The 25651-nt window shown below is 46.9% G+C and overlaps 1 protein-coding gene across 5 annotated transcripts in view; it reads right to left on the bottom strand.

The window, feature by feature from the left end:
* The window catches only part of LOC144931572 (serine/threonine-protein phosphatase 2A 55 kDa regulatory subunit B beta isoform), a 210270-nt gene that overhangs the window by 21796 nt on the left and 162823 nt on the right, over positions 1–25651 (bottom strand). For all 5 annotated transcript variants that reach the window (XM_078855573.1, XM_078855571.1, XM_078855570.1 and 2 more), the window contains 4 exons: positions 24443–24540; positions 21062–21227; positions 8315–8427; positions 7560–7737 (listed from right to left, as the gene is read on the bottom strand). In XM_078855573.1, coding sequence (XP_078711699.1) covers positions 7560–7737; positions 8315–8427; positions 21062–21227; positions 24443–24540 — 555 coding nt within the window. The remainder of the gene's footprint in view (positions 1–7559; positions 7738–8314; positions 8428–21061; positions 21228–24442; positions 24541–25651) is intronic.

Genomic DNA, 25651 nt, shown 5'->3' on the forward strand with positions numbered 1-25651 from the left:
CTTAACCCCACAGATGGGGGTCGCGCTGTAGCCCCAGGGAGACTGGTGTCCGTGACCCAACCAATGAGCAGCTCCTAGTAATCCAGGCCAGTGACCCTCGGGTGAGAAATCCCTCATCAACTTACACCGCAGAGGAATGGCAAATCTGTTCATCTACAGCATATATACTGTTACTGTTTGTGGACAGCAGTTTGCAGTGGTTAGCATGCCGCCCTGCGCCATGCATCTGGAGATCCGAGTTTGATTTCAAGTCAAGGCCGACAACCGTGGCGAGGTATCCTGACGCGGTAGTGGGCGCCCTCCTCCAACAACCCGCACCTCCGAATTAGCACGGTTGGCTCCCAACGCTGTGAAACAAGTTCAACATACATACCAAAACCCCATGATCGATACCATGTGGTGAGGCCTTCATCCAGCAGGATATTTGCCAAGGGCGGTAAATGATAATTATTATAATTATATATTGTGTTTATACATGCAACGTCTGTTCATTTATCTGTCAGCTTTTGTAATTGGCCGATCACACGGTCTGTCGTCGATGATGGCAACACCTCGCCAAGGCCCCGTGCTGGGTGTGAACGAGCGCTCTGTGATTGTGGGCGAGAGAACGTCGCACCACGGCCAAAGGCAGCTGCCCTGCAGATTGTTGACGACGGGAAAGGGGGTGGGGGGGGAGATTTTGGTAATGGCAGGGTTATAGGCATTTAAATTTCCCAGCCAATTTCTAAAGGTATAATGAGAATGGCGCCGTTGGCATCGTTCTCGACTGTGAGCAGCTGGGATAGGGTTCGTAAGGGGGGAGGAGGAAGGATATGCACAGTGGTTTGAGGATTCCTGAGAAGTAGGAGGTTATGGGTATTATTTAAAACGAAACTACTAGGTAAGCCCCACAGAGCTACATAGCTCTTTTTCAGAAGCGACCTGCCCACGATTGATAGCCCAACAACAAAGTGGTTCATCATCACGTGGAAATCTATAGCGGCAGCCAAATACTCGAAACGCAACGGCGCCAAGGGTCGGGGATGGAAACCCACAAACCCCTGCATACCAGGCGAGGGAGTTAACAACTCGCCACCGCAGGGCCCCACGGTAACCACGGTAGCGAGATTCAGAGCAGCACTTCTCCACCTGTGGCACGCGGACCGCTAGATCCCCCGGAAGGCAGTGGGAGGTGGACCGCGGAACTGTTCATGACGCGACTTTTTACTGCACGGTGGTTCGCGAGATGTTTTGAGAGTTGACAGTGGTGCAAAGGTCCAGGAAGTTGGGAAACCGCTGCTTACGAGGGACTGGTCAGCAAGATTTACACGCAAAATTGAGCAGTTATGTAAAAATATCAGTCCCAACTGTGGCCGTCAAGCCTTTCATTCTAAAATTCAGCTCCTTTTCTCCAACTCCAGTATAGCCCCTCTAAACAGCACCAATCAAAACATGCTTGACTTTAATTTTTCTAACTATAATGAAAAAATGTGATTGCTTTAATCCTATCTCGTTAAGTGTATTTGTAACGGCAGAAGAAAAGAAAAAAAGCCAAGCAACTTTACATGCAAAAATACTTCTTCATATTCTTTGTTGTTTGTGCTTTTTGTGTGCCATTTCTTAATTTGCTTATTCACTGTTCATTTTGCTTGGGTATTAGGATTTTCATTTTCTCGGTGTGCTTGTTGGACTTCTTTCGTGTCGTACGGAGCCAACTGCGTACATGGGATTTGGTCCTTCTATACGATTAATGTACATCGTCGTGAGATGCTGTTGGCATGAATGATGACGTGATATAAAATGAAAGTATTATCTTCAGAAGGGTGACAACTGCCCCGAAAGACTGCAGGCACTGGGTGATGGCAGGCGGGGACATCTGCGCAGGGAATGGGAGACTTAACCGAGCGTGACGCTTAATGAAGTGGCTTGCGCTGTAAGAGCGGCCCCCATTTACGTGGCTTCCTGACCTCACCAAATAAAGGGCAACGCGTGTACTGGGCTGCTACTACACAAGGTCAAGGAAAAGAACGACAACACATCTCCATTAGCGAAGCAGCACCTGATATCCTTCATGGCTAGTAGCGGGAAGAAAACAAACCTTTGCTAAATAAATTAACAACCGTGCAAAGTTTGTGCCAATAATGGCCATCGATAAATATTATATACAAAGGGGCTATTAAATTTTCGTGACTGCAGGAATTCATATTCTTGGTTCTTTCGGTAAAGTCACTTAGCTAAAAATTGTTTTTAAATAATAAAAGCAAAAAACCCACGACGTTTCGATCGCAACACAAGCGGTCTTCATCAGGCGCCTGAAACGCCGTGAGTTTGTTGATGAAGACTGCTTGTGTTGCGATCGAAACGTCGTGGGTTATTTGCTTTTATTATTTTTATGTTAAATTGTATTATTATTTTTATTTTCTATCTACGTGACTTTACCAAAAGAGCCAAGAAAATGGGCTATTCCCATAATTTGGCCGCACAAATAAATACATACCGTGAATAAGCAAAGATAATGCACCGCATGCAGCGTATGCGATCTGGCCGGTGGTGGTGTGCACATCGGGCGGCGACTTGTACGGTCAGGAGATTGTGCTTCGAAATCGTGGCCGGAGAGCGACGTAACCTATCACGCCTCGCAGAGTCAATGAAATGAATGCTGCTTTGCGGAAGGTCACCAGCAGCGGTTGCGCCGAGCATTAAGCATCGCCTACCGCGAGCACGTCCAATATTCGGCAGCGGCTCAATGCAGCCATCAAGACCGAGCCCGGCTCGAAGCGGGGGAGGGGGGGCTATTTGTAAATGACTCGTACACGTGGAGATTTGATAAGTCCCAAGCACCGCATTGTATGGCTATTATCACATTCGTTACCATGGTGATTCTATCCAGCGGGCCGGGACTATGGCAACGCACACCCAGTCGCTTCAGAGAGACACGTACTGTGCAAAGCTCAAGGACTGAACCGTGATGAAACAGGAACGCCGGGACACTTTTAGCCTTGATTAAATAGTAGTAGCACTGAGCAGCCTTATGCACCGTGTTAAGTGATGCTATTACCAATCACCTGCGAGGGCTAGTTGGGTAAATGGCAAATGTGGTGGACCACGCATGATGATATTTCATCTGTGTCTCCTAAGTACTGAGGAGGTGTTAATGCGGCATGCTCCACAATGACATCTTAACAAAGGTTTTTTTTTGTCAGTTGAAGAAATCAACTCCTACTGATGTGCGTGGCCAGAAGTAGCTAGGTCAGACATCGGAACAACAGCTCACTGTGCTAGAATATAATCTTGCCACTCTCCGTGAATACAAACACACGCGACCTCAAAAATAAACGTTACATTACAACACCGTTGACATGAGCCATTGTGAGTCCATCGGCACATCTTGCCAGTAACAAGAGCAGCCATTGCATAAAACAAAGAATACAATCGGCAATCTACAAATCAACCACCAAAACGAGAACGTGTGAAACTGCCTGACAGACGCCGAGATCTGAAAAAAATATCTGGGGTTTTTTTGAGTGGAGGCGTGAAAATGCGCCGCGAGCAATTACCGACAAATAATCGGACGTGCTCGCGCCAGACAGGAAGGAATTAATGGCCATTCCGTCCTAGCAGCCACACTTCATAATGCCACCACGCCAAGGCATCCACCACCACCCCCCACTCACAGCAGAGGGAGTCCAGGGAGGGACGATCGTGCCCACCCAACAGCTCGCTCGTTTCGGCCGAGGGAAAACACCCCGTTGAAAAAGCTCCTCAAGACGTGTCCGCTCGGCAACAGCGTCGTTTGTTCGCTTGCGTTCCCTCGTGAAAGAAACATTCGCTGCATTTGTTGCGCTCAGATGGTTCTGAGCACTCTACCTCGATACAGGTGCGCGCTGTGCAGCGGTGCATGTTGCCGAGATGGAGACTTGCAGGTTACCTTAAAACTGAAGACCAATGATTAATAGATGGGGCTGAGACTCCGACAAAAGGAGAAAAGTTACAGTGGAATGCATATTAAATCCATAAACTTGCAATCGGGGTTGGTGGATGACACAAATATGATGCCTGTATGGGATCACCTCTAGTTGCCTCTGCGAGAATATATGGCCAATCATTTAAACGCCAGGGCCCTGCGTAACAAAGATGCTCTGCTTCTACTTGATATCTCAAAATTCGGCCCATTCCCAGAAACTTGCGCTGGAATGGTTGGGGTTGTGACATCTGACGACCTGGGGAATCCTGGGTAAGAGTCACGTGACGTGAAGTGGCTGGGCCACAGTACACAGGTAGGCCTGGAGGGTGACGCGTGGCGAAATGGTTTCACGTTAAACAAACTGCTCGAGCAGCATAGGACAACGGTGTTCAGAACACAAGGGAAACAACAACGTGTGCTGCTATAGGAAAACCACACCGCACGATATACGGACGTCGCATCACACCGAGTAAACAAGATGCAGTAAAAATGATAAGTGTTAGGTTTGAAATGTTCACTTGTACTGTGCATGGGCCGACATTTAATTAAGTTGTGTGCATCATAGGAGGTGTTGACAACATTGCTTCTTTGAGCACTGTGCTTCGTCTTGCCGACCCAAAAATGCACGTTCACAGAAATACACGGCTAATATGCAAGTTGGTGCTCCGGCAATCTTACGTGTAAAATATATTAACAACAACCGGTCTTGGCTTACACTACGTACGGTGCGAAATAAGTACAACCTACATACAAATATTCTCCATATGCACAACCCATCATCATCCTGTTCCTGACAGTCCTCGGACACCCCCCCGGACTCTCCAGCCCACTCCACTGCCTGACCTTGTCTGCCTTGCGCAAGCATGTGTTTCATCTGTTGGCTTGTGACCCCATCTCTCATCACACACCGATCGTACACGGTATTACAATGCCAAACCTTTGCCCCCTCAGACTGAAAATGATTACGATACGTGGCCGCATTTGAAGCATATATATAATATACAGCACTACGTATGCTTTTATTTTAATGCTAGTTTCACTTCACGTTTGTAAACTTGGCAGTTGTTAAAATCAAGCCTCCATCCTCACCATCCGGTGGGAATCTTGGGTGCAAGCCTCAAGGAAACATCAAATAATGCACGCCTGGCTGAAACATCTTTAGAGTGCACTGTACCGTGGGGACAGCCAGAGTAGCCTGTGAGCTTCACCCAATCACACACCCACGGTAGAAATATAAAAACACTGACCTCATTTAGCCACTGCCTGAAAAAGCCGACAGGACCGGCCAAGTTGCTTCGTCACTACCCGTGCAAACGGATGTAGGGTAACAGGCCACATTTGTGCCGCTGACAGAGTTTGATTTTCAGTGACGTGGTTTTCACGGCAGCACTCCAAGGATGATACCGTGTGTGCCATCAAGTCTACTGGACAATTTGTGAAAAAGAAAAGCTTTATAGCTCATCAGATTCCTCCAGTATACTTTTATATTCTGATTCTGATGTCAGGGAGAGTGAGGAAACCGTGTCCACAGCACGAGGTGGGGACTGTAAGCCTGAGGGAGGGGACGCAATAAAACATTGCAAATAAACCAAGGTCAGTTTGTGTCTCTAAAGTAGTATGTATGTATGTTGAAGTCCTTTCACACCGTACGCAGCCAACCGTGATAACTGGAGTTGCGGGGGGGGAAGGACAAGCGAAATAGAAAAAGCAATACTAAAGGAATGAGTTTTTCAATTTATGAGTTTTCAATCTAATTGGTTAATTAGATGCATAATGACATTTACAGTATATATTGCACTAGTTAATTTGGGAAAGAAAATCAGACATGTTTATTTTTATTTTATAAGTATGAGGTGAAAAGGAACATTATTCAGTAAGTAACAAAAATGTTTGCTTAAATGTACAAAGTACTGTGTAAAAAAACTTGCATGTTTTTGTTCTCCTTTAAATCTTGGCAACATTTTAAAAAAGACAAATTACAAAACGTTTAATACTAAAATGCTTGTTGTTGTTACTTTTACATTTTAAATAATGCATTTAAATCTATGGGACCTTTCTTGGCAGTATCAAAGTAAAAAAATAAGAACAGGTTTTACACTTTCTGGAAACAAAATAGGTCTTAAGGTGTTCAAACTCCAAATAGATACCTTTTGCACGGAGTCAATTAAAAAAAGGCTATCCCTGGTGTAGGCCAATCAGTCCCAAAGACAATTAATATATTATCAGAGCACGTTGTTTGCATGTTCACCACAAGTACGTGTGGTTAATGCAGGCTTGATTCCTTGCAAAATATTTCTATTTGGTGTTTGAACACCTTAAAACCTCCTGTTCTATTACCAGACAGGGTGAAAATATATTCTTATTTGTTAGTTGTTTTCGACTCGAGTTACATTAACAGGCTAAATGTCTCACTAACACAACCACTAATGTGACGGTTTTCTTACATTGACATGCTAATCTCGCACAATACAAGGGCCACCTCCAGAGCTTTGTCGTCGTGGAGGTAGCTCAGCTCTCCGATCTTTCATTGACATGCAAATTTCATCACTAGCGCCGCCCACTTCGCTTATGACCCTTGGGCTACACCAATCTCAAACCTTTATAACATTCTGCCTCAGCAGCTCTCCTGCTATATTTTTTCACCTGATGACGATTTGCTTGTGTTGCGATCGAAACGTCATGATATTTTTTTTTATTTTTCTATCTTTGTGGCTTTACCGAAAGACCCAAAGAATATGAATTCCTGCAGTCACGAAAGCTTTAAGTCAAGATTTCTATTCCTATTTTTTATGCATTTAAATTTAAAAATTTTAATTATTCAACTAATTAGATTTTATCATATCGTGCAGTGCGATGTATCTCTGTATAGTCTAGATTTTTCTTGCTCTTTGCTTTGCACTCTCAGATATTTTCTTTTTAACCATTAGGCTTTCTCCCAATAGTTTTTATTGCTTTGTAGTTTCTGCTCTGTCCCCCATGAATTACTCTCCCCCACAGCTCGTAACTCCCCGCTGTATTCAGCAAATTAAATTGACTCTGCGCCACAACACAACCACCTGCACCAAACATGACACCATCCTCACCCTGTTGTTGCAGTCTCCATTCCTCATTGAGCACCTTCACCCCTCTAAGGCGATGTACACCTCCGCCATCGTACAGAGTCTTGACAATTTGCATTTAGACGCATGACACAACCACAAACTGTGCTGCATCGGTAATGGATTCGAATGAATTAACGAGGAATAGCGGCGGCTTACATTAATTGCAGCTCTGAGCAGTAGATGACACGGGCACTTTAGTAAAGTCAAACATAATAATATACAGCCCCTCTTGACAATCCACTTTCACACCATGTCGGTTATGGGGGTTGTTGTTTGAGCATACATCACCGCACTGGTGAAGGGAGGGGGGGGCACCCAGGACTGATTATCACTCACCACATGTGCGAGTCCTGGTTGGGAATCTAACACAGGCCGGCAGGTTGACCGCGTAATCGAGCCGACCACCGCAGGACCGCTCCCACTGCACGTTAACCAGCAGCCACCCCCGACCCGCTTGGCATCACTTTCCTGCGGTTCCTGTGACCGCCGGCGCTGCGGCTTGCACGGAAGGATACTGAAGCTGCGATCTGTGATCTCGAGGTGCCAGAGGTTGATGCGGAGGTCGTCTGCGGACATGTACGTCTCGTTGTCGCTGTTTACGGAGATGGAGTTGATGTGGTAGGTGTGCGCGTTCGCGAAGATGCGCCGTGGACTCGCCTCCACCATCAGGTCCATGGGCTTCAGCACAGGCACCTGCCAACGGGAGCGCGAGCACGCGTGGTTGGGCCCGTGCGAGCAAATGAACGGGCGCGGGGAGCGGTTTCAATCGCTGCGTGACATAACATCCGTCGCTCTGCGGCGTTCATCCTTCCTGACGTTTACCCGGGGCCAAAGGTTTACACGGAACAAACCTGCACGGGCTTTGACTAAAGCCAGTCTCAGCAGCACACAGTGGTCTCCTGAACCAATGCCACCGTGTACCTTGATGACACGGGCACGCGCTTGCGCGAGCTGTTAAGGGGACATCCCACACCTCCGATAAACACGGTTGGCTACGTACAGTGCGAAAAAAGTTCAACATACGCACGTACACATTTAAAACACATTATTTAATTATCATACGTAAGCCCAAACCCAAATCTCGTATTTTCACCAACCTTTTAGTTGAATATTACACGTAAACGAGGTCGTAAAAAATACACACGGCCAAGGGCATGCCCATGGAGCCACAATCACTCGGGTCTCCAGTGAGAAAGAGAGCCGCTGATTTTCAACGGCGCGTCTCTCCCCCTTCTAGCCGCAGGTTAGTGACGTTAAAGGCTGCACTCACACGAAGAGCTGTGATGGTGGTGGGGTCTCGTAGCCTCCCATCCTCCTCCTTCAGGTTGTAGCCTTCGGCTCGCTTGTCCCGCTCGCTTATCTTCCATAACTTGATCGTCTTGTCTGCGCACACACACAAACACACGCATGCACATGTCAGATCCCCCGTATAGCCTTAAAAAATGTTGGGGCCAAGTGTTGTTAGCGAGCACCTATGAAGGCCGGCACGGCACACGAGGGGGTGGGTGGTCAACACCACGCCCAGCTGCCTTTGTCTCCCCCATTGGCAATGTTTATGCATCGCACCAGGTACTCAGTTGAGGCCGAGTCGACCTAGGGGAGGCCCAGGACCGATTCAGCTAGTCGTCACTGGTGTTGGCCGTGAGCGGGAATCAAACTCAGGCCGCCAGGTTCATAGCGCGTGTGTATGTGTGTCTGCGCATGCACACCCACAACCGCGCACAGATCCCCAATTCAGCATTATAGATTGTTGTCGTGACAAGTGCTGTTCATGAGGACCTGTTGAGAACGCCAACATGGCACATGAGTGGGTTGGTGTGCCCAGTAATATTCAAACCCACCCAACCGTGGTCTTCCCCATGGTGATATATCCAATCTAGAGTTGATTTTTTAATTAACCAAAGTGAAAACTCAGAACAGGATGTCTCCTTTGCAAGAGTGACCTGGGTATTACCGTAATGGTCACTCGTTTAAATAAACGCTTGCCACTGGTGATATGCACTGGAAAGACTTGGACCCCAGTTGTAGAAATTGTGCGGAAACACACAGACCACTGCACCACCACTCCCCAAACACATAAGCATACATACAATATTTTGAGGCCTACTGGCCAAAAGTTTGGATATATTTTTGAATATCATAATTCGCGCATTTCATTTGCTAAAACCGACACATATATAACGAATCATACCCATATGCAGTATATCTAAAATAAGTAACATATCTTCAATATGTATTATGCATGTACTTACAAAGGTCACCCATATAGCCTACATAGAATGCTTGGGCAAGTGCTGTGAGCAAACACCTATCAAGTCCAGCATGGAGAACCAAGAGTTGACATGTTCAGCATCATGTGCAGCTGTCTGTCTCCCAGAGGTCGCAAACGGGTTTTGATTCCTTACCCGTACCCGGCCGCACCAGGGTCGCAAACGGGTACCCATACCCTACCCGATACCCGTACCCTACCCGATACCCGGCTACCCGTACCCGGCCGGGTATCGGATAGGGTACGGGTACCCGATTGCGACCTCTGGGATGAAGCCATGTTGTAGGCGCGGGTGGGTTGATTCTAGGAACTTGAATTGTGAGAAGAGACAAGACGTTGGGAAATGAGTGACAAACGGTTACTCATCAGTGACTCACGGCCTACCCGTACCCGGCCGCACCAGGGTCGCAAACGGGTACCCGTACCCGGCTGGGTACGGGTATCGGGTACCCGGTTGCGACCTCTGCTGTCTCCCCAGTGCGCATGTTTACACACCCGCACACTTCAGGTCGGATTTGCCCCGACCAATGTCCCGATATCACTCGCCACCGATGTTAGCCATGGTCAGGTGTGACACTCGGGTTGTTTGCTTGATAGCGCAGTGTGCTAACTGTTATGCCATGGTTCCTCCACACTTGTGTGAATGCACCATCTCCACACGCACACGGCGGTAAATTAAAGCCAGCTGGTGCCGATGCTCGCAGCTTGGTGACGTCCTCCAATTGCAGCGATTGTTTCCAATTTTCCCCAAGAAAGCTAAAAGGACGATCGCTGACAGTCACTTGTTATATTTACAACATGTCGCGACGCTAACCCAGGCTTAAGCAATGCCCAGGCAATACCAGCCTGCTTATACCAGAACTATAAGAACTGCTTTTTGTGTTTTAGTTCGTTGTCCTTCCCCCGTACCTCCGATTAGCACGGTTGGCTACGTACGGTGCGCGAAATAAATTCAACGTACATACAGCCAAGTCAACTTAAGAGCAATAAACAAATCGCTTCCTGATTAAATCGTGTGAATGCAATAAAAAAAATCTGGACGTGGCATCACTGCACAGCGGGTTTGTTCCACAAGACTATAATCATGAAAATAATAATAAATCCGATTTTACTGGTAGGAACCTCCTGGTTATACCAACCCACAGGGGATTATTGTGTCCGTCCGTCGTGCATCAAAAAATGGGCGGGATGTGGCTGGGTGGAGAGGGGAGGGTGGGGAGGGGCTGGGTGGGAAGGGGAGGGGCTGGGTGGGGGGGGTGGGGCTGGGTGAAGGGTGGGAGGGGTGGGGCTGGGTGGGGAGGGGCTGGTCACCCCGTGGTGTTCTTTTAAAACTCAACGTTTAACCTACTCACGCCGGCTTGTGCCCAACCTCACAGTCGGGCATATTTGCAAAATACACCACGCCGCCGTTGACCCTGGCCATTGACCGAGCAACCCAATGTTCCTACCAGCTCCCTCCGCAGGAATGTGTTTAACGGACGCAACAACTCGGGTGCAGCGAGTCGGCAACGCAAGTCGGCGGGGGCGGGGATCGGCCCACTTGACCCTCGCGCGCGCGGCTTCCCCGAAGTGTGCGTGCGTGGTGATGGCGAGCGTTTACACTCTTCTCCGCTTCGATTTCCACAGCGCACCGAGTAACCTTGGCAGAAGATTACACCACACAACGTCCAGTGTGCCGTGCAGTGAAACCGAAAGTCCATCAAATTCTCATCTTAGTCTGCATCTACATGAGCCGTATGGAAGACAAAGGAGGGGTCTGGAACCTTTTCCTAACTTAGGGCCGAATAGGCCCGGCAAATTCCATTGGCCACCGGCTACCAGATTAACACACGGCTCGGCGTTATCCAATAGTAATAACAATGTGAACATAATTCGTTAGGGCCTACCTTTACTGCACTAATGCACCTCTGATTAGTGCAGTTGGCTACGTACTAATGCACCTCCGTCTAGCAGGGTTGGCTATGTACGGTGCGGAATTTTAGTTTAGTTTTCATAAAGGAGCACGGATCTTCTGCGTAACAAATAAAAACAACATAATTATAAGTATAATTTTGTAGCTTTTTAATAATTTTTCACAACTTGTCGAAAAAAATACATTCCTATTCCTACGTAAATACAATTTTCAACGTATTTCCGGCAAAAAATATATATACGTATGAAAATTCTCTCTAAGAAGACCTATGACAAAACGTAGAAAAAAGTAACGTCACAACAGATAACGTGGCTCAGTTGCAATAGAGAGGTTGTGGAGGTGCAAAGAGATCCATAGCATCACCGAGACGCCCGTTGACAAAACAATTTATTACACAATTAAACACGAAAAATAAAAAATAAACGCTAATGCAGAGCAAATTGTTTAAGCTGTGCTGTCATTCTGAAGGCAAGAACATCAAAGCTAATGTCGTAGCTGACCAACACGGGGTGGGGGGGGGGGTCGCACGAGTTCGCCACTCAGGGAAATTAAAACCGTGCTCAATCCAGCTTTTAGTATTCAGAGATGTGCAGCCACTCGCACATTACCAGAGCTGCTCAAAAATAGCCGCCTGTAACGATGAAGGACTCGGGAGACATCCAGGGTACGCACGCACGCACACCCTCTGCGTCCGACCGCATTAGCTTAAGGTTACGTTTAAGCGCATTAGCACCCAGGGTCGACAGAGGGTGCCTCCTTCTGCGTGGACACTACTAAGGTCACCTCGTGAAAACATGTTTACATCCATTGTTAGATACTTATAGAAAAAAGTATTTTCATCATCAAAGTGCAAGAGTTGTCTGCGAGGGATGCTGCTGGGAATGTAGTGGCTTGTCCACCACAGATGCAAATCCAGAGGTCGCCGGTTCGATTTAAAACAACGGACAATTTTATTAAATGCCCCACGCGCCTCTGTCCACCCGGCAGTACAAATGGGGACACCGCGGTGGGGGTGAAGTGTGGTCCACGGCCATCCTCTTTCGAGACGTGTGGCCAGCGTGGAAGAGGAGGCCAACATATGCTTCAGCGGTGCTCTCTAGAGAGCCCTTGAGTGGAGGCCTGTCTGCAAGCAGTGGCGTGAGCAAGACATTGCAGGGCTGCACCTTTACATATATATTTACTTGTGAATAAATATACATGTAAAATTGAAAAAAATGTGGCCTGTTTAGTCTTAGCATGAATTTGTGGTGGTATGTGCACGTTTGAAATATATTTTTTTACATTTTTCTGGAATTTCAAATTATACATAAATTTAAATATTTAGACAGAAAAAGCTTTCTGCAATTTTAAGGCACAGGAGGGGGAGATGTGGGCAGAGGCTGTTAGGAAATTGAATGTGAATTATTCGTTGTGTGAGGGGAGACGCTGTCTCCCCTCACACCTGGTCTTCACCGACAGACCTGGTCTTCACCTGAGGACGGCTGCTTGCGTTGTGGCCGAAACGTCGTGAGAATTATTTTATTATGTTTTATTTGTATTATTTTATTATTTCTCTTCTACGTGACTTTACCGAAAGAACCAAGAAGATGAATCCCTGCAGTCACGAAAGCTTTAAATCGAAATTTAACCCACCGTTATTTGTACTTCTACGTTCTCAATGCTCTGCTGCCTGGCACCAGCGTCTCTCACCGATCAGCGTGATGGTAAAATAATAACACCCATGTCCCGCACGGCATGAAAAGACCGTCACAGAGCAGTAGATTGACAAAACAGCTGCACGTGCACGTCGAGTTGAATGTATATCGATATTTTTTTTATTTATACAGAGACCCAATCACAACACTGGGATGCATTAGGGTCCGGGTTCAAGCCCTGCCCGTGGCCCGTCCCCACCCGGCCTGCACACCGCAACCCCAATTGTTTACAAGTCGTGCAGGGGCGGCGGGGGGGGGGCATCGTCGAGCGGAGATTACGGTGAGCGGCGCTCCATATGCCGCGTGAGCGCCCGGCTTTGCCAGATTTATTCCTGCCCTCTCCAAGCGCATTAGGCGATTAGGGACTGGCGCAGCAGATGTCCCCCTAAAGCCCCACACGCCAAAACTGATGGCACACTTAAGAGCTTCATTTTTTTAACACGATTTTTTTCTTTTTACTACGGGAGACGGGCGGGCACGTACGAAGCCTCGAAGTGCACGCTCGGGCACATGGTCACACCTTGACCCGGCCGGGTGCGATGACGACCGCCTCTCAGCTTCCGAACGGAGCGCTCATCCTGCGCAGAGTCTAGGTCAATGCCAGCAACTGTGAAGCACGAAAATTATGGGTTGCATCATTAAATTGTCGATCTACATTCTCATGTCGGCATACTGTACTTCACGGGAAGCACTATCAAAAATCATACATTATGATGATGATGCTATATTTCGAGGAAGAAACAGACGTCGTATTAAAAGTGGAAGAACTCGCTGAGCTTTGAAGTTCTTTGTCACAGCTGACGCCGGGTCGGCAATGGCGGGAAGCATTTTTTTTTAACACAGGAAGTTACAAAGGTAGATAATTTAAAGAATCAAAGATAAAAGCGAGCAGCAATAGTTACAAATCAAAGGATCAGGAATAAATTGTCTTGGGAATTTAAAACAATGCAACCGCACGCGATAGCCAAATCATGATGCCACGGAAAGAAATATTCGGGGAAAGTTCTCGGTTAGCATGCGGCAAAACATCACGTGAGAAGAACGATCTTGGAAGATGATACCAAACAGCTGGTTCTGTTCTCCTGAATCTATTGCTCAACCGCACCTCCGATTAGCACGGTTGGCTACGTACGGCATGAAAGACGTTAAAAATACATACAGAAAGAAGTTGAACATACAGACATACAACATCGGATGGAAGAGACCTCCCCCCCTCCCTTGACGCTCTGCAAGGCAAGGCGTGGTCACCACGCACGTCGGTAAAGATATCGGTAAAGATATCAATGGCTGCCCGAGCTCTTGATGTCACTCGGTTTGTGACACTTGCAAATGTCCATCGTTATCAACGGAACATACGTTTATTCGGTTTGTATAATCAAAGGATATGTTGTGTATTCGTATAAACTCAGAGTGCAACAACAACAAAAATCCTTCACCGACAGTGTCTTTATAAGTTGTACAACAAATTGGCCTTCATCTAATAAGATGAAGCTCCAATTTCTGCAACATAGACAACTTAGGATCGGGAAGGTTAAGTTAAATCGGCCAAGAACATAGGAGCCACAGGCAAGGCACGTTAATTGAGACGGGCGCGTGGTGGCTCAAAGAGAGAATGTCGCTTTGGCCGTAAACTTTTCCACAAACGCGGCAATATCAACACGATGCCAACGACACCCAGCCTCTCTCTGATAGAGCCGCCATGATTCGAAGCCGGGGGATCTCGGCCGAGCTCGCCGAGTGCTCTCACACGGACGTAACGTTACGCTGCCCAGGGGCTACCAGCTCCCCATCGCATTCAGAGGCGTCAATGGTGCGGAATCAACAGCGGTTTGTTATTTGCTCATTGCCGAACGAAGGGCGGAGGTGTAGGGAGAGGAGTTCAAGGACTGACTGATCATCACGCTGGGCGCCAGCGGCACCCCCACTGCACACTCGGGCGCTCTGCTCAACCGAGTGGGATGCAGGGACCCGCGGGAAAAGCAAGGCAGCTGCGTGGGCTCGCCGAGGAAGCTTCTCCCAACTGTTCTTAGCCTCCTCGCCAAATAGGTTCAACCCAGAAAATATTTATTTTTATTTTACCAGGTGTAAGGGCCCACTGAACGAAACAGCTCTTTTTTAGGAGCGACCCGGCCACAAATGATAGCTCAACGGAGTGGCTTCTCACGTGGACATTTAAAGTAGCAAAATACTCTAAATGCACATTGATTCTAAATGTGGAGAGAATGAACTGTATTTGTCTGAGGACTTGGATTTGATAAAGGGGGTTGCTGACAGTTCGATAGCAGTTCACCCGAAACGTCTCACAAGAATTTCCGTCCATGGATTGCCATTCCTGCTTTTATACGGCATTGCTACGGATTTTTTTCTGTGTGGAAATTTGGGCAATTTATTTATTTACTATTTTTATTTCACCAGGTAAGGCCCACTTGAGCTATATGGCTCTTTTTTGAGAAGCGACCCAGCCATAAATAATAGCTTAACGGAGTGGTTTCTCACCCGGAAATTTAAAGCAGCTAAATAATCGAAACGCATGTTGATTCTAATTGTGGAGGGAAAAACCAGAGTAAAAGGCACACGACCACAGGGAGAAGATGCAAACTGCAAATATACAGCAGGCGTCAGGGTCGGGATGAATCCCACGACCTCCTGCTTACCAGTTGAGGGAGTTAACATCTCGCCACCAGCCGCTCGCTGCATCGGTGGCGAAACATCTCAATGCGGGACTCAAGAAAAAAAACACTTTTTAGACTCCTTGCGGCTTATAAGGCGAACCGTAAGTTGTGTTTGGGCAACGCACAGTGATTAAACATGTATGAAGGCCTTGCGAGGCACGATGCCACACAGCGCAGCAAGGCTACATACACCGTGATGGCTGTATTTCTGCGATTGCTTGCAGCTGTGGGCAGGGGACCACATCAAAAGCAATATGTACAGCAAGGATGGATCCGAGTCACAATGCCATCTCTCAACCAAAAGGAAACAGTTACTAATAACTATAAATTACTGGGAATACGACCAATATTAGATTACTTTTAATGTCCATATTATTCATTCAATTTTGTTCTCGTGCATAAATATTGTGGCAGAACTGAAGTGCATTTGCTTCTTGTTGCGGAGGTTCACGATTTGAACACAGTGGGCCACCCTGGCGAATACTGCCAGGGGGTGTATTATTGTGGACATTAAAACGATCCTGTGACATTATTCAAAAAGGGCGGACCATGTGTACTGCTTCATAATTCAGAGATGATACATTGCAAGGCCCCCCATGCACGGGGACAGCAATCAGTAGTACCTTGGCAGACTCCAAATATACAGCAGTCGACAGGGTCCCCTCAATGACAGCTGCCATTGGGGGACCCTGAGCTAGACTGCAGAAGGGCATTGGAAAGGTTGAGATGAGATGTGATTGATGTAAGGCGCGTTGGGTTGCTGAACCACTGACGCGCCATACGAATGCAAGTCCTAACCCTGTTGAGCGTTGTGCGATTGCCAGGGAAGATAGAGAATTTGTGTGTTCCTAACCTCCAGCTTGTTTTCACTCCTCTTCGTCATGAACTCCGATTAGCGCGATTGGCTACGTCGGGTGTGAAATAAGTTCAACATACGTACACACAACTCTCTATAATGAACTTTAAATGTCCCATTTCCTAAAAGCAAGTGGTGAATTTTGTAGAATGCAAAATGTTGACTGGCCATTGATGGTGTTGTATTACAACAGTAGGCCTTTAAGTTAGGCTTTCAAGATATATAGTGTACATAACAACCAGTGGTAGTAGTAATTCCCCTTGAGAAAACTAAAGAAAATTTGCATTCGCTCAATTTACATAATGGTTACACATTAAGTATTTGCTTTGATCCGATTAGCATGTTTGGCTACGTACAGTGCGAAAGTTCAACATACATACTAATGATCACTAATGATGCGTGTTAATTCTTTACATTAAGAGTCAGATGGGTTTATTTCAATTTCCACGGTGGCTTTTAGGAATAATGCTCCCAATTCAGTTCAACTCTTTTACAAATCACATAGAAAGATTAATTTATAATGTAAAAACTTAACCATTTTGACTTCTACAATGCAACTCACTACCTTCCTTTGCCAATACGGAGACAAATGCACTGGTGAATGTATAAACTATTTGCACCAAACTTATCTGGTTAATTCCACATTTAAATCTATTAAAAAAACCTTCGTTGTGACTATTGGCTAACCACTGCATTGCACACTTTCCAATACGCTTCAGCGGCTGGAGCTATGCACTTTAGAATCTATATTGAAAACTCATTTCTTTAGAACTGATTTTGTGTTTAGTTTGTCATCCTTCCCCCACGCCTCCGCTTATATAGCGCGATTGGCTATGTACGGTACGTACAAACAAACCGTTGATTCCACATTGAGATCCATGCAATTTAAGTTGCACTTCAAAATCCTTGTGCCAACAACAACTGTCAAGCAAAGGGGCGTGCCCCACTTCTACCCAGAGTGCACGGGCTCCTCCTGCCAGCAGGGGCCAATAAATAAGCACAACACTGGCAGCCGCCTACACTTAAAGCTGGAGGCAGCATGGACATAAATCCAGCGGGAACGAGACCAACCCCCCCCCCCTCAATCAGCCGGTGCTGGCCCAGTGCGAGGGCCGAGTCCCGTGCTTATCCCAAAGCCATTCCAACCGTGGTCGATCGCCTCGGTCGATGGCAGGCGGGCGGGCGCGCGCGGTAAGAGGGATTGCACGGCAGAGCGGAGCATCAATCCCACGATGCCAATTTCAGATTTCAGGGAGCTGTTTGGGAGGAGCCAGTGAGCCCGCGGATTCCGTGGCATGGTGGACGCCTCCGCCGCCCACCTCCCCGGCACAATCTGATTGACAGCCAGACGAGACGGGCGTGCAGGCGCCGCGGCTTCGTCCATTTACTAACACAATTTGTACTGGGCGCGTTGCCGACGCACGGATAGCACCGCGGTCGGCCATACGTTTATTTTTGCAGTACAGCACAAAATAGCAACATACGAATACTAAGATAATATTGATATTTTATTTTATCATATTATTATATGTTTTATTTTTATTACTTTATTATTTCCCTTCTACGTGACTTTACCGAAAGAACCAAGAAGATGAATATTGATCCTATTATTTTCTGTGTTATAGGGCACCACAGTGGTGAGATCTGAACTTCCTCGCCTGCTATTCAGGAGGTTGTGGGTTCAATCCCGACCCTGATGCCTGCATATTTGGAGTTTGCATGTTCTCCCCGGGGTCGCGTGGATTTTTCTCCAAGTCCTCTGGTTATTCCCTCCACATTTAGAATCAACAAGCGTTTAAAGTATTTGGCCGCTGCTATAAATGTCCACGTGATAAGCCACTTCGTTCAGCTGTCATTTGTGATAACTAGGTCAATGGGCCTTACCTGGTAAAATAAATAAAAATTTGTTCAGTTTTAGTTAATAGTGGCTGAATAGTCGAAAGAATGTGAAGATATTATTTTAAAAGTGTAAAGCATATGCACCCCCCTGTTAGGGTGTACAATTTTCGGATACTGTGCGGGATTGAACACCAAACGAGAAATAAAAGGGCTTATTGGCGTCAATTACACGCACCATGTAATAAAACCATCCGTCATTATTTGACATTAGGGTATTTACTTGCGCCAATTTGCTCCCTGCTCCCTGCGTTGTGCAGCCCTGGCTTGCGGACACACTGACACACCATGAGCATGTTGTTTCATGTGAAAGGTGCGCATGGCACGAGCGCGCTTCATTAACACAGCAGTTACCCATCCCAATGTAAACTAATATTGACCAACTTTAATTCGATGACAACATTCCGATACTGAAAACAGATAATTAACCTTGCTCTTTCCCCCTTGAGATGTTGAACATAGATCCACGCATCACACCAGCGCTCCGGTCAATACCAACACAAGCGTGAACATTCACTCTGGTTTTGAAATGCTCTCTTTTCAGTCAAGAAATGTTTCCAAGTTTCACCAATGCTGTTAAATTAGAGGGCATTTCATCAACACTTTCAAACAATATTTTCATGCATTATTATTATTTCATGTATGTATTGTGAGTTTCAGACACATTGTGAAGCCGTCAACATGAGAGACAAAGCGGTGGTACGCGGGTTACAAATTAATCAACACGTTCGCTTTTTGTTGTTACGATTTGGGTGATCATGGTGTCGGAAAACGTTACGTGAAAACCTCATCCGAGCAATATTCCTCACAGTATTGCGCAGTCGAGGTGCTCCGGTTCTTCTCCTCCACATTTAGAATCAAGGTCACATGTTGAGAGCATTTGGCTGCCGCTATAAATTTCCCACAAGATGATAAGCCACTCCCCGTTGAGCTATCGTTGGCGATGGCCGAGTCACTTCTCAAAAAAAGCTACGTAGCTCAGCGGGCCCTGAAGCTGGTAGAAAAGAAATAGTTCATAGTTTAGTGTAGTTTGGATTTACATTATTACCTCGTGATTACGAACCATGCTTATAACGGTCCCACCCCCCCCCCCCCCCCATTCATTTTTGCAACTTTAACGAGGATACGTGTACAAATGCGTATTTACACAGAAGTGTGGCGATGCATTGTTGTTCACCATGGCTTTTTTTGCAAAGGCCCAGTTAAAATTTGTCAATAACTTCATTATAGGGAACACCCTGAAAGAGTAAACTTTGCGTTTTATTAATGACACCAATGTGTGCACATTCGCAGGGTTCAATGCCAATAGCCTTGTGGAAAGATTCAGATTGAGACCTTAAATATAAATGCAATGTTATCTGCAACCCAGGTTAGGAAGCCATTTGAGGTATGCACTTTTAAATCGGGATTGAAAACTCATTTTTTTAGAACAGCTTTTTATGTTTAGTTTGTTGTCCTTCCCCCGCACCTCCGATTAGCACGGTTGGCTACGTATGGTGTGAAAGACGTTCAACGTATATCCATCTCGATGCACTACAGTAACCAAAATTTACAGAAAGCGAACACGCACGTAAGGATATGTGTGTTTTTTAAGCCATCAGTTTCCTAGTGTCTTTTACTTTGCCAAGTGGACCTTCCCAGGGCCTCTTCATTTCCACTTTCACTTTTAGCAGGCCTCTTTAAATCTGAAGGTATGCTCTCTCAAAGCGGGCCACTTAATGCCGTCTTATTTCCACCTCGTACAACAGGCTCTTTCAGGTGACAATTACCACGCATACGGCAAAAGTGGCATATACGAACCTGGACTGGGTCATTCTTAAGTCGACAGCCTAACATGCAGCTGGTGCATGGTGCCGTTCATGCTCCTCATGATGAGCAAGCAAGGGTAGGCAACAGCAGCCAGCGGCGAGCGCTGCTGGCCCCACGATTTGTGCCAGGCCTATATAACAGGTGCTCAGCAAGCGACATTTGTCTCACCCCGTATCTACATGGCGCAACCCAGGTTATGTTTGAGTGGATGCCGGCAGAAGGCAGGCAAATTATTATTATGATTAAATACATATTTTAGAACGGTTTCTCATCTTATGATTTATTTTATTCACGACATATTTCTATGCTACAATACACCGACTGCGCGAGGTTGTGTTTTATTGTGCGCAGTTGCACTTTACTGTGCTCAATCAGTATTAGCCACCGAGGTCGTGACGGGGGTTGTTTTTTTTTCTATTCCCGTTGTTCTATACTTCCGGACCGTTCCTGTTCTGTTGTCATGTGCATTGATGCCCACTTGATCGAGGGCGATACGAGCACGTAAAATAAAGACTGACCGAGTGGTTTGTGCACAATGAGCGTGCGCGCTTGTGTGCAGATGTGGAGAGCAGTAAGTGTAGCGGTTAGCGCGCTGCACTACGAACCCGGCGACCCGAGTTCGATTCCCGCTCCCGGCCACCAACACCGGTGACGATTATCTGAACTGGTCTTGGGGCCTCCCCTAGGCCGACTCAGCCTCAAATGAGTACCTGGTGCGATGTTTAAATATCGCCACTGGGGAGACAAAGGAGGCCGGGCGTGGTGTTGGCCACTCACCCCCTCATGAAGGTCGACACAGCACACAGGCGCTCGCAAATAGCACTTGCCCAAACAGTCTGTCAAGGCTACATGGGGGATGATCTTTGTCTTTGTGTGTGCAGGTATAAATCCGCGTGCGCATCCACGCACCATTTGTGGAGAGCAGGAACTGGGCCGCATTCTGCTGCGGCAGCCACCGGATCTTGTTGATCTTCTCCTCAATCTCCAAGCTCTTCAAGTAGTCGAACTCGGGCTCGTGGCTCTGGAAGGTGCTGTAGACGTTGTACTCTCCGCGGTGCTGCGGCTGGTTTTTGCTCTGTGGGGAACCGGCGGTCGTTACATTTTAATATTCGCTTCTCGCCTTTGCGTTCAACCGAGGAATTGTTTGCAGCCTTTCATCCCCGGGTGTCACCGTTTTAGTGAATGTAATATTCTCCATTTTTTTTTTACTTGTCAGGGAAATGTTTCTACATTTTCTCATTTTAATAAATGTTTTCTTATTTAGCGACACGACATTTTGTCATGAACTTTGAAAAATGTCAAGAATCGTTTTCAGGAGCGGCAGAGACGAGCAGGCTGAAAACACTTTCCCGCTGTTGCCATTAACACAGTCTTGCCGCAGGGAAAAAGATGCAATTCATCAAACCGGTGAATACTCAAATACTTTAATAAGCAAATGGTGTGGGCGAGGTGGACAATCATGGGGAGCGCGGAAGAGTTTACTTCTATCTGGAGCCAACATCTGCCATATCAATGTTCTGCTTTCATTGGTTTATTTCGTATTTCCTGCTAGGAGCAGTGAAAATGTGTATTCAGATTATTTTATTCCCTTTGCTTTCAAGAGGCGGGCAAGCTGACATCAAACATATTAATTGGAGGCCAGAGCATTACAAAGAACAGTTTAAACACAAAACATGAGTACAGTATTTAAGCAACCAATGCTCCTACTCACCATTCAATAAAAGCTTTATAACTTTATTTTTAGGAAAACGTAACCACTATAATTTTTTACATTAAAGAAGTCAGGATTAAGTGTTTTTACTAGGCATGCTGCACTAAGTGTCATGTCCATGAGCAAATTACTAAAAGATAAAAAACTATTCTTTGGGTGTTTCGGTAAAGTCACGTGACTTTACTCTAAACGCATGTAGATTCTAAATGTGGAGGGAAAAGCCGGAGAAAAATTCTACGCGACCACGGGGAGAACATGTAAACTCCAAATATACAGGTGTCAGGGTCGAGATGGAACCTACGACCTCCTGCATACCTGGAGAGGGAGGTAACATCTCGCCACCACGGCACCCATGGAAAAAATATGTCGCTATATAAAAAAAAATTGTCCAGGCCAGAGCTTGGCAGGACCAGATCCCCCAGTGCTCCGTTCACCAGCCCAGTCTAGTCTCCCCCAGTGCCATGTACATTTTTCCAGATCAGTGATCGAGCAATTGGGGAGGTTATAAAAGGAATCAGATGTGAAGGTGCTGGGGGCCAGCCCAGCCCATGGAAAGCCAATATCGTACCTCCAATTAGCCCAATTTGCGACATACGGTGCGAAAGAAGTTCAACACACATACAAAGGAAATTATTAACAATGCTGGGCAGGCCCCGGGCTGAAAGATTTGTGTCGTATAATTGTAATTACAATGGTAGTGGGTAGGCTTTAGGCTTAGTGATAGCAAAGAATACCAACAGCTCTACAGCTTAGCAGGTAGAATATGATCTTTTTTGCCTAATCCAAGCAATCTGGCAGAGGCCACCTTAAGATCTGATAGTGTGCAACGGGTGAATGCAATTCACACCAAAATTGCACTTTTGTGACCCAATGTGACCCCGTCAGGCTCGTTCAGAGGACGGAGGAAAGGATTGAGCGGAGTGTGACAGAGACATGGAAGGTCTCTAAAAGACCGAGCATATTGCCAGGATTGGGTCTACTTGAGCGATCGGCACGAACTTTAGCCGGGCACAATCGCGGCCCATTAAACAACGATACCATCAGTTGGCTAACGCTAGAGCCAAATTTTGGTTCACCTTACCGTTGGCACACTTTAAATCTCACGCATCAATCAGCTCCGGAGCCAGTGGCCACGACGGTGGGCAACAAAAGCACAGCAAACGGGGTCACATCTCTGGCTTCCCCTCCAACGGACTTCTCAATTACTTGATTGAACCAGTCATCAAACTAATGACTTGCAACGTTAAATGTTTCATTATTCTCAGACGTTAAGCAGGTGGTGATGTCAAGTTATCTATAAAACCTGCAGGATTATTGCCCTTGACGACAGGAGTTTGGACGTCAAGATGGCAAGCTGCCTGGGGCTACTCGCGAGAACGAGGAGAGAGGGCCGGGAGGAGGAGAAGCCCACTTCTTGTTGCACCCTAGGATGAGTGCGTTCACCCTCGCTGGTACAAGCGCGTTGGATCCTGGAGCAAAAGTAGGGCTGCCATGCATTTTCTTTTAACTTGGACCAACGGAGGTGCCTAGTGAACCTGTCAACTATTAGCTGCAACACTGCCTGCATGCTCCATTCTCCTGGGAAACCAGATGTGCGTTGCTCCGCTAGTACGTTGATAAAGATCTGCCCAGGGTACGTACAAGGGCCTGTTTCCTTTCCCTGGCCTCTTCTCCAACTGCCTCTGCTGGCGCCCGATCTCAATCCCCGGTGGTGTCCCGGTTTGCTCCGGCGCAACGTTGGACTTCGTCACGGCGCCAGAGGTCCCCGGGCCCTCGTAAGCTCTCGAGGAGACCCGGGGATAGCGCGCGGCATCAAGGCCCAGGCCAACAATGGGCCCCCTCGGTCGTCGGGTGTCCACCACCCACCACCAGCCGAGAACCTCACGGTCGCTTGGGAATTGATGCACGACAGTTTGAACTTCATGGCGTTAAGTTAAAAGGTGAATCAGGATGGACGCAGGTCTCGGTCCCTTCACAGATGGCCTCTCATGGTGAGGTAGCAGCACTATGAAAGGAAGTCAACTGCTGCCATCCTATGAAGGGGTTCAGCATCACGGTGGCGAGATGTTAACCACCTTGCCTAGCATGCAGGTCGTGGGTTCGATCCCGACCCGAAAGCTCTCCCCGTGGTCGCGTGGATTTATTTTCCTCTGGGTCCTCTCGTTTTTCCTTCCACATTGAGAAACATGCGTCTAGATTATTTTGCTGCTATAAATTTCCGCATAAGCCACTTCGTTGTATGTATGTATGTATGTTGAACTTTTTTCACAATGTGCGTAGCCAACCATGCCAATCGGAGGTGCGGGGGGAAGGACAAGCAACTAAAAACACAAAAAAATGGAAGCTGAGCCATCAATTGTGGCCACGACGCTTCTGAAAAAGAGCTATATAGCTCGGTGGGCCTTAGCTGGTAAAATAAAACCAGCTTATAGTTTTTATTTTATAGCTCTGCCAAAGGGTGCTGCATTTCATCCACTGCCATGACAGCCGCAATGGGAAAACGTAAGTCGGACGAAAGCGTAAACAAGCGTTGGCCCGCTGTGTTTGTTAATTTCGCGCGTGCGCGGGCGGCCTCTCACCTCCTGTTCTCGCTGGAAGATCACGACGCGGCCACCCTTGTCTCCCGTCGCAAGGAGATCTCCCGTGTGGTTGAACTCTACTGTGGAGATTATGTCCGCTGTGGGCCACACAACACGGGAAGCAGAAAAACAAACGCTGCACCGTCACACCTGTGCACAGTCACATGAACACCCCTCGCCCCTCCTCCCCCCACAAAGACAAAGATCCCCCGTATACCCTTAACAGACTGTCGGGGCAAGTGCTGTTAGCGAGCACCTATGAAGGCCGGAACAGCACACGAGGGGGTGGGTGGCCAGCACCACGCCCTGCCGCCTTTTTCTCCCTGGTGTTGATGTCTACACATCGCACCAGGTACTCATTTGAGGCCGAGTCGACCTCGGGGAGGCCCAAGACTGGTGCCGATAATCGCCATTGGTGTTGGCCGTGAGTGGAAATCAAATTCAGGTCTCTGGGTTTGAAGCGAAGCGTAGTGCTAACCACTACACTACCCCCCCCCCCCCCCCACTCACACTCACTCGCTCACCCACCCATTCATTCTCTCCACAAGCCACACGTTGCACGAAATATCAAACTGAGATTACGTACAATTGCCATCAATATCATCACGAGACAGGTTATATAGCTTACTGGCAGAGTGCATTCACTCATGCAGCTGGCACAGATGACAGTTCTCACTGCTGAATGGGAACCTACATGGAAAATCAGCAACGTGTGCGATCTGCTAGAACAAATAATATTTGAGGCCCCATGGCATGATTCCTCCGAGTTGGTTATTGTGTATTCCTGTCACAGCCCGAGTTAGAGGTGGTGAAAATCAGCCACGATTCTGCAGAAACAAAAAAATTCAGAGCTTGGCCGAAAAAAATATAATAAAAAAGGATTTTCCTCGAAAAAATAAACAATTCAAGGATCTTAATTTGACCAAACACCAAGCAAAGCCATCAAAGTACTTTACATCTTAAAATGAAAGTGTTACAATAACTTAAAGCTGTCGTGACTGCAGGAATTCATATTCCTGGGTATTTCGGTAGTCACGTATAGGTTCAAAGAAAATAACAAAAAATTACAAAAAACTACTACGTTTCGATCGCAACACAAGCGGTCGTCTTCAGGAAAAGGGGCGTTTAGCTTCCAAGGCAAACTGTTTATAAGGGTTTGAAATGGGCATAGCCCAAATGTCAGCAGCCAATGATAATGCAAGTGGTGGG

Source organism: Lampetra fluviatilis, chromosome 4 (assembly GCF_964198595.1).
Source record: "Lampetra fluviatilis chromosome 4, kcLamFluv1.1, whole genome shotgun sequence".
In the NCBI taxonomy this organism is placed as follows: domain Eukaryota; kingdom Metazoa; phylum Chordata; class Hyperoartia; order Petromyzontiformes; family Petromyzontidae; genus Lampetra; species Lampetra fluviatilis.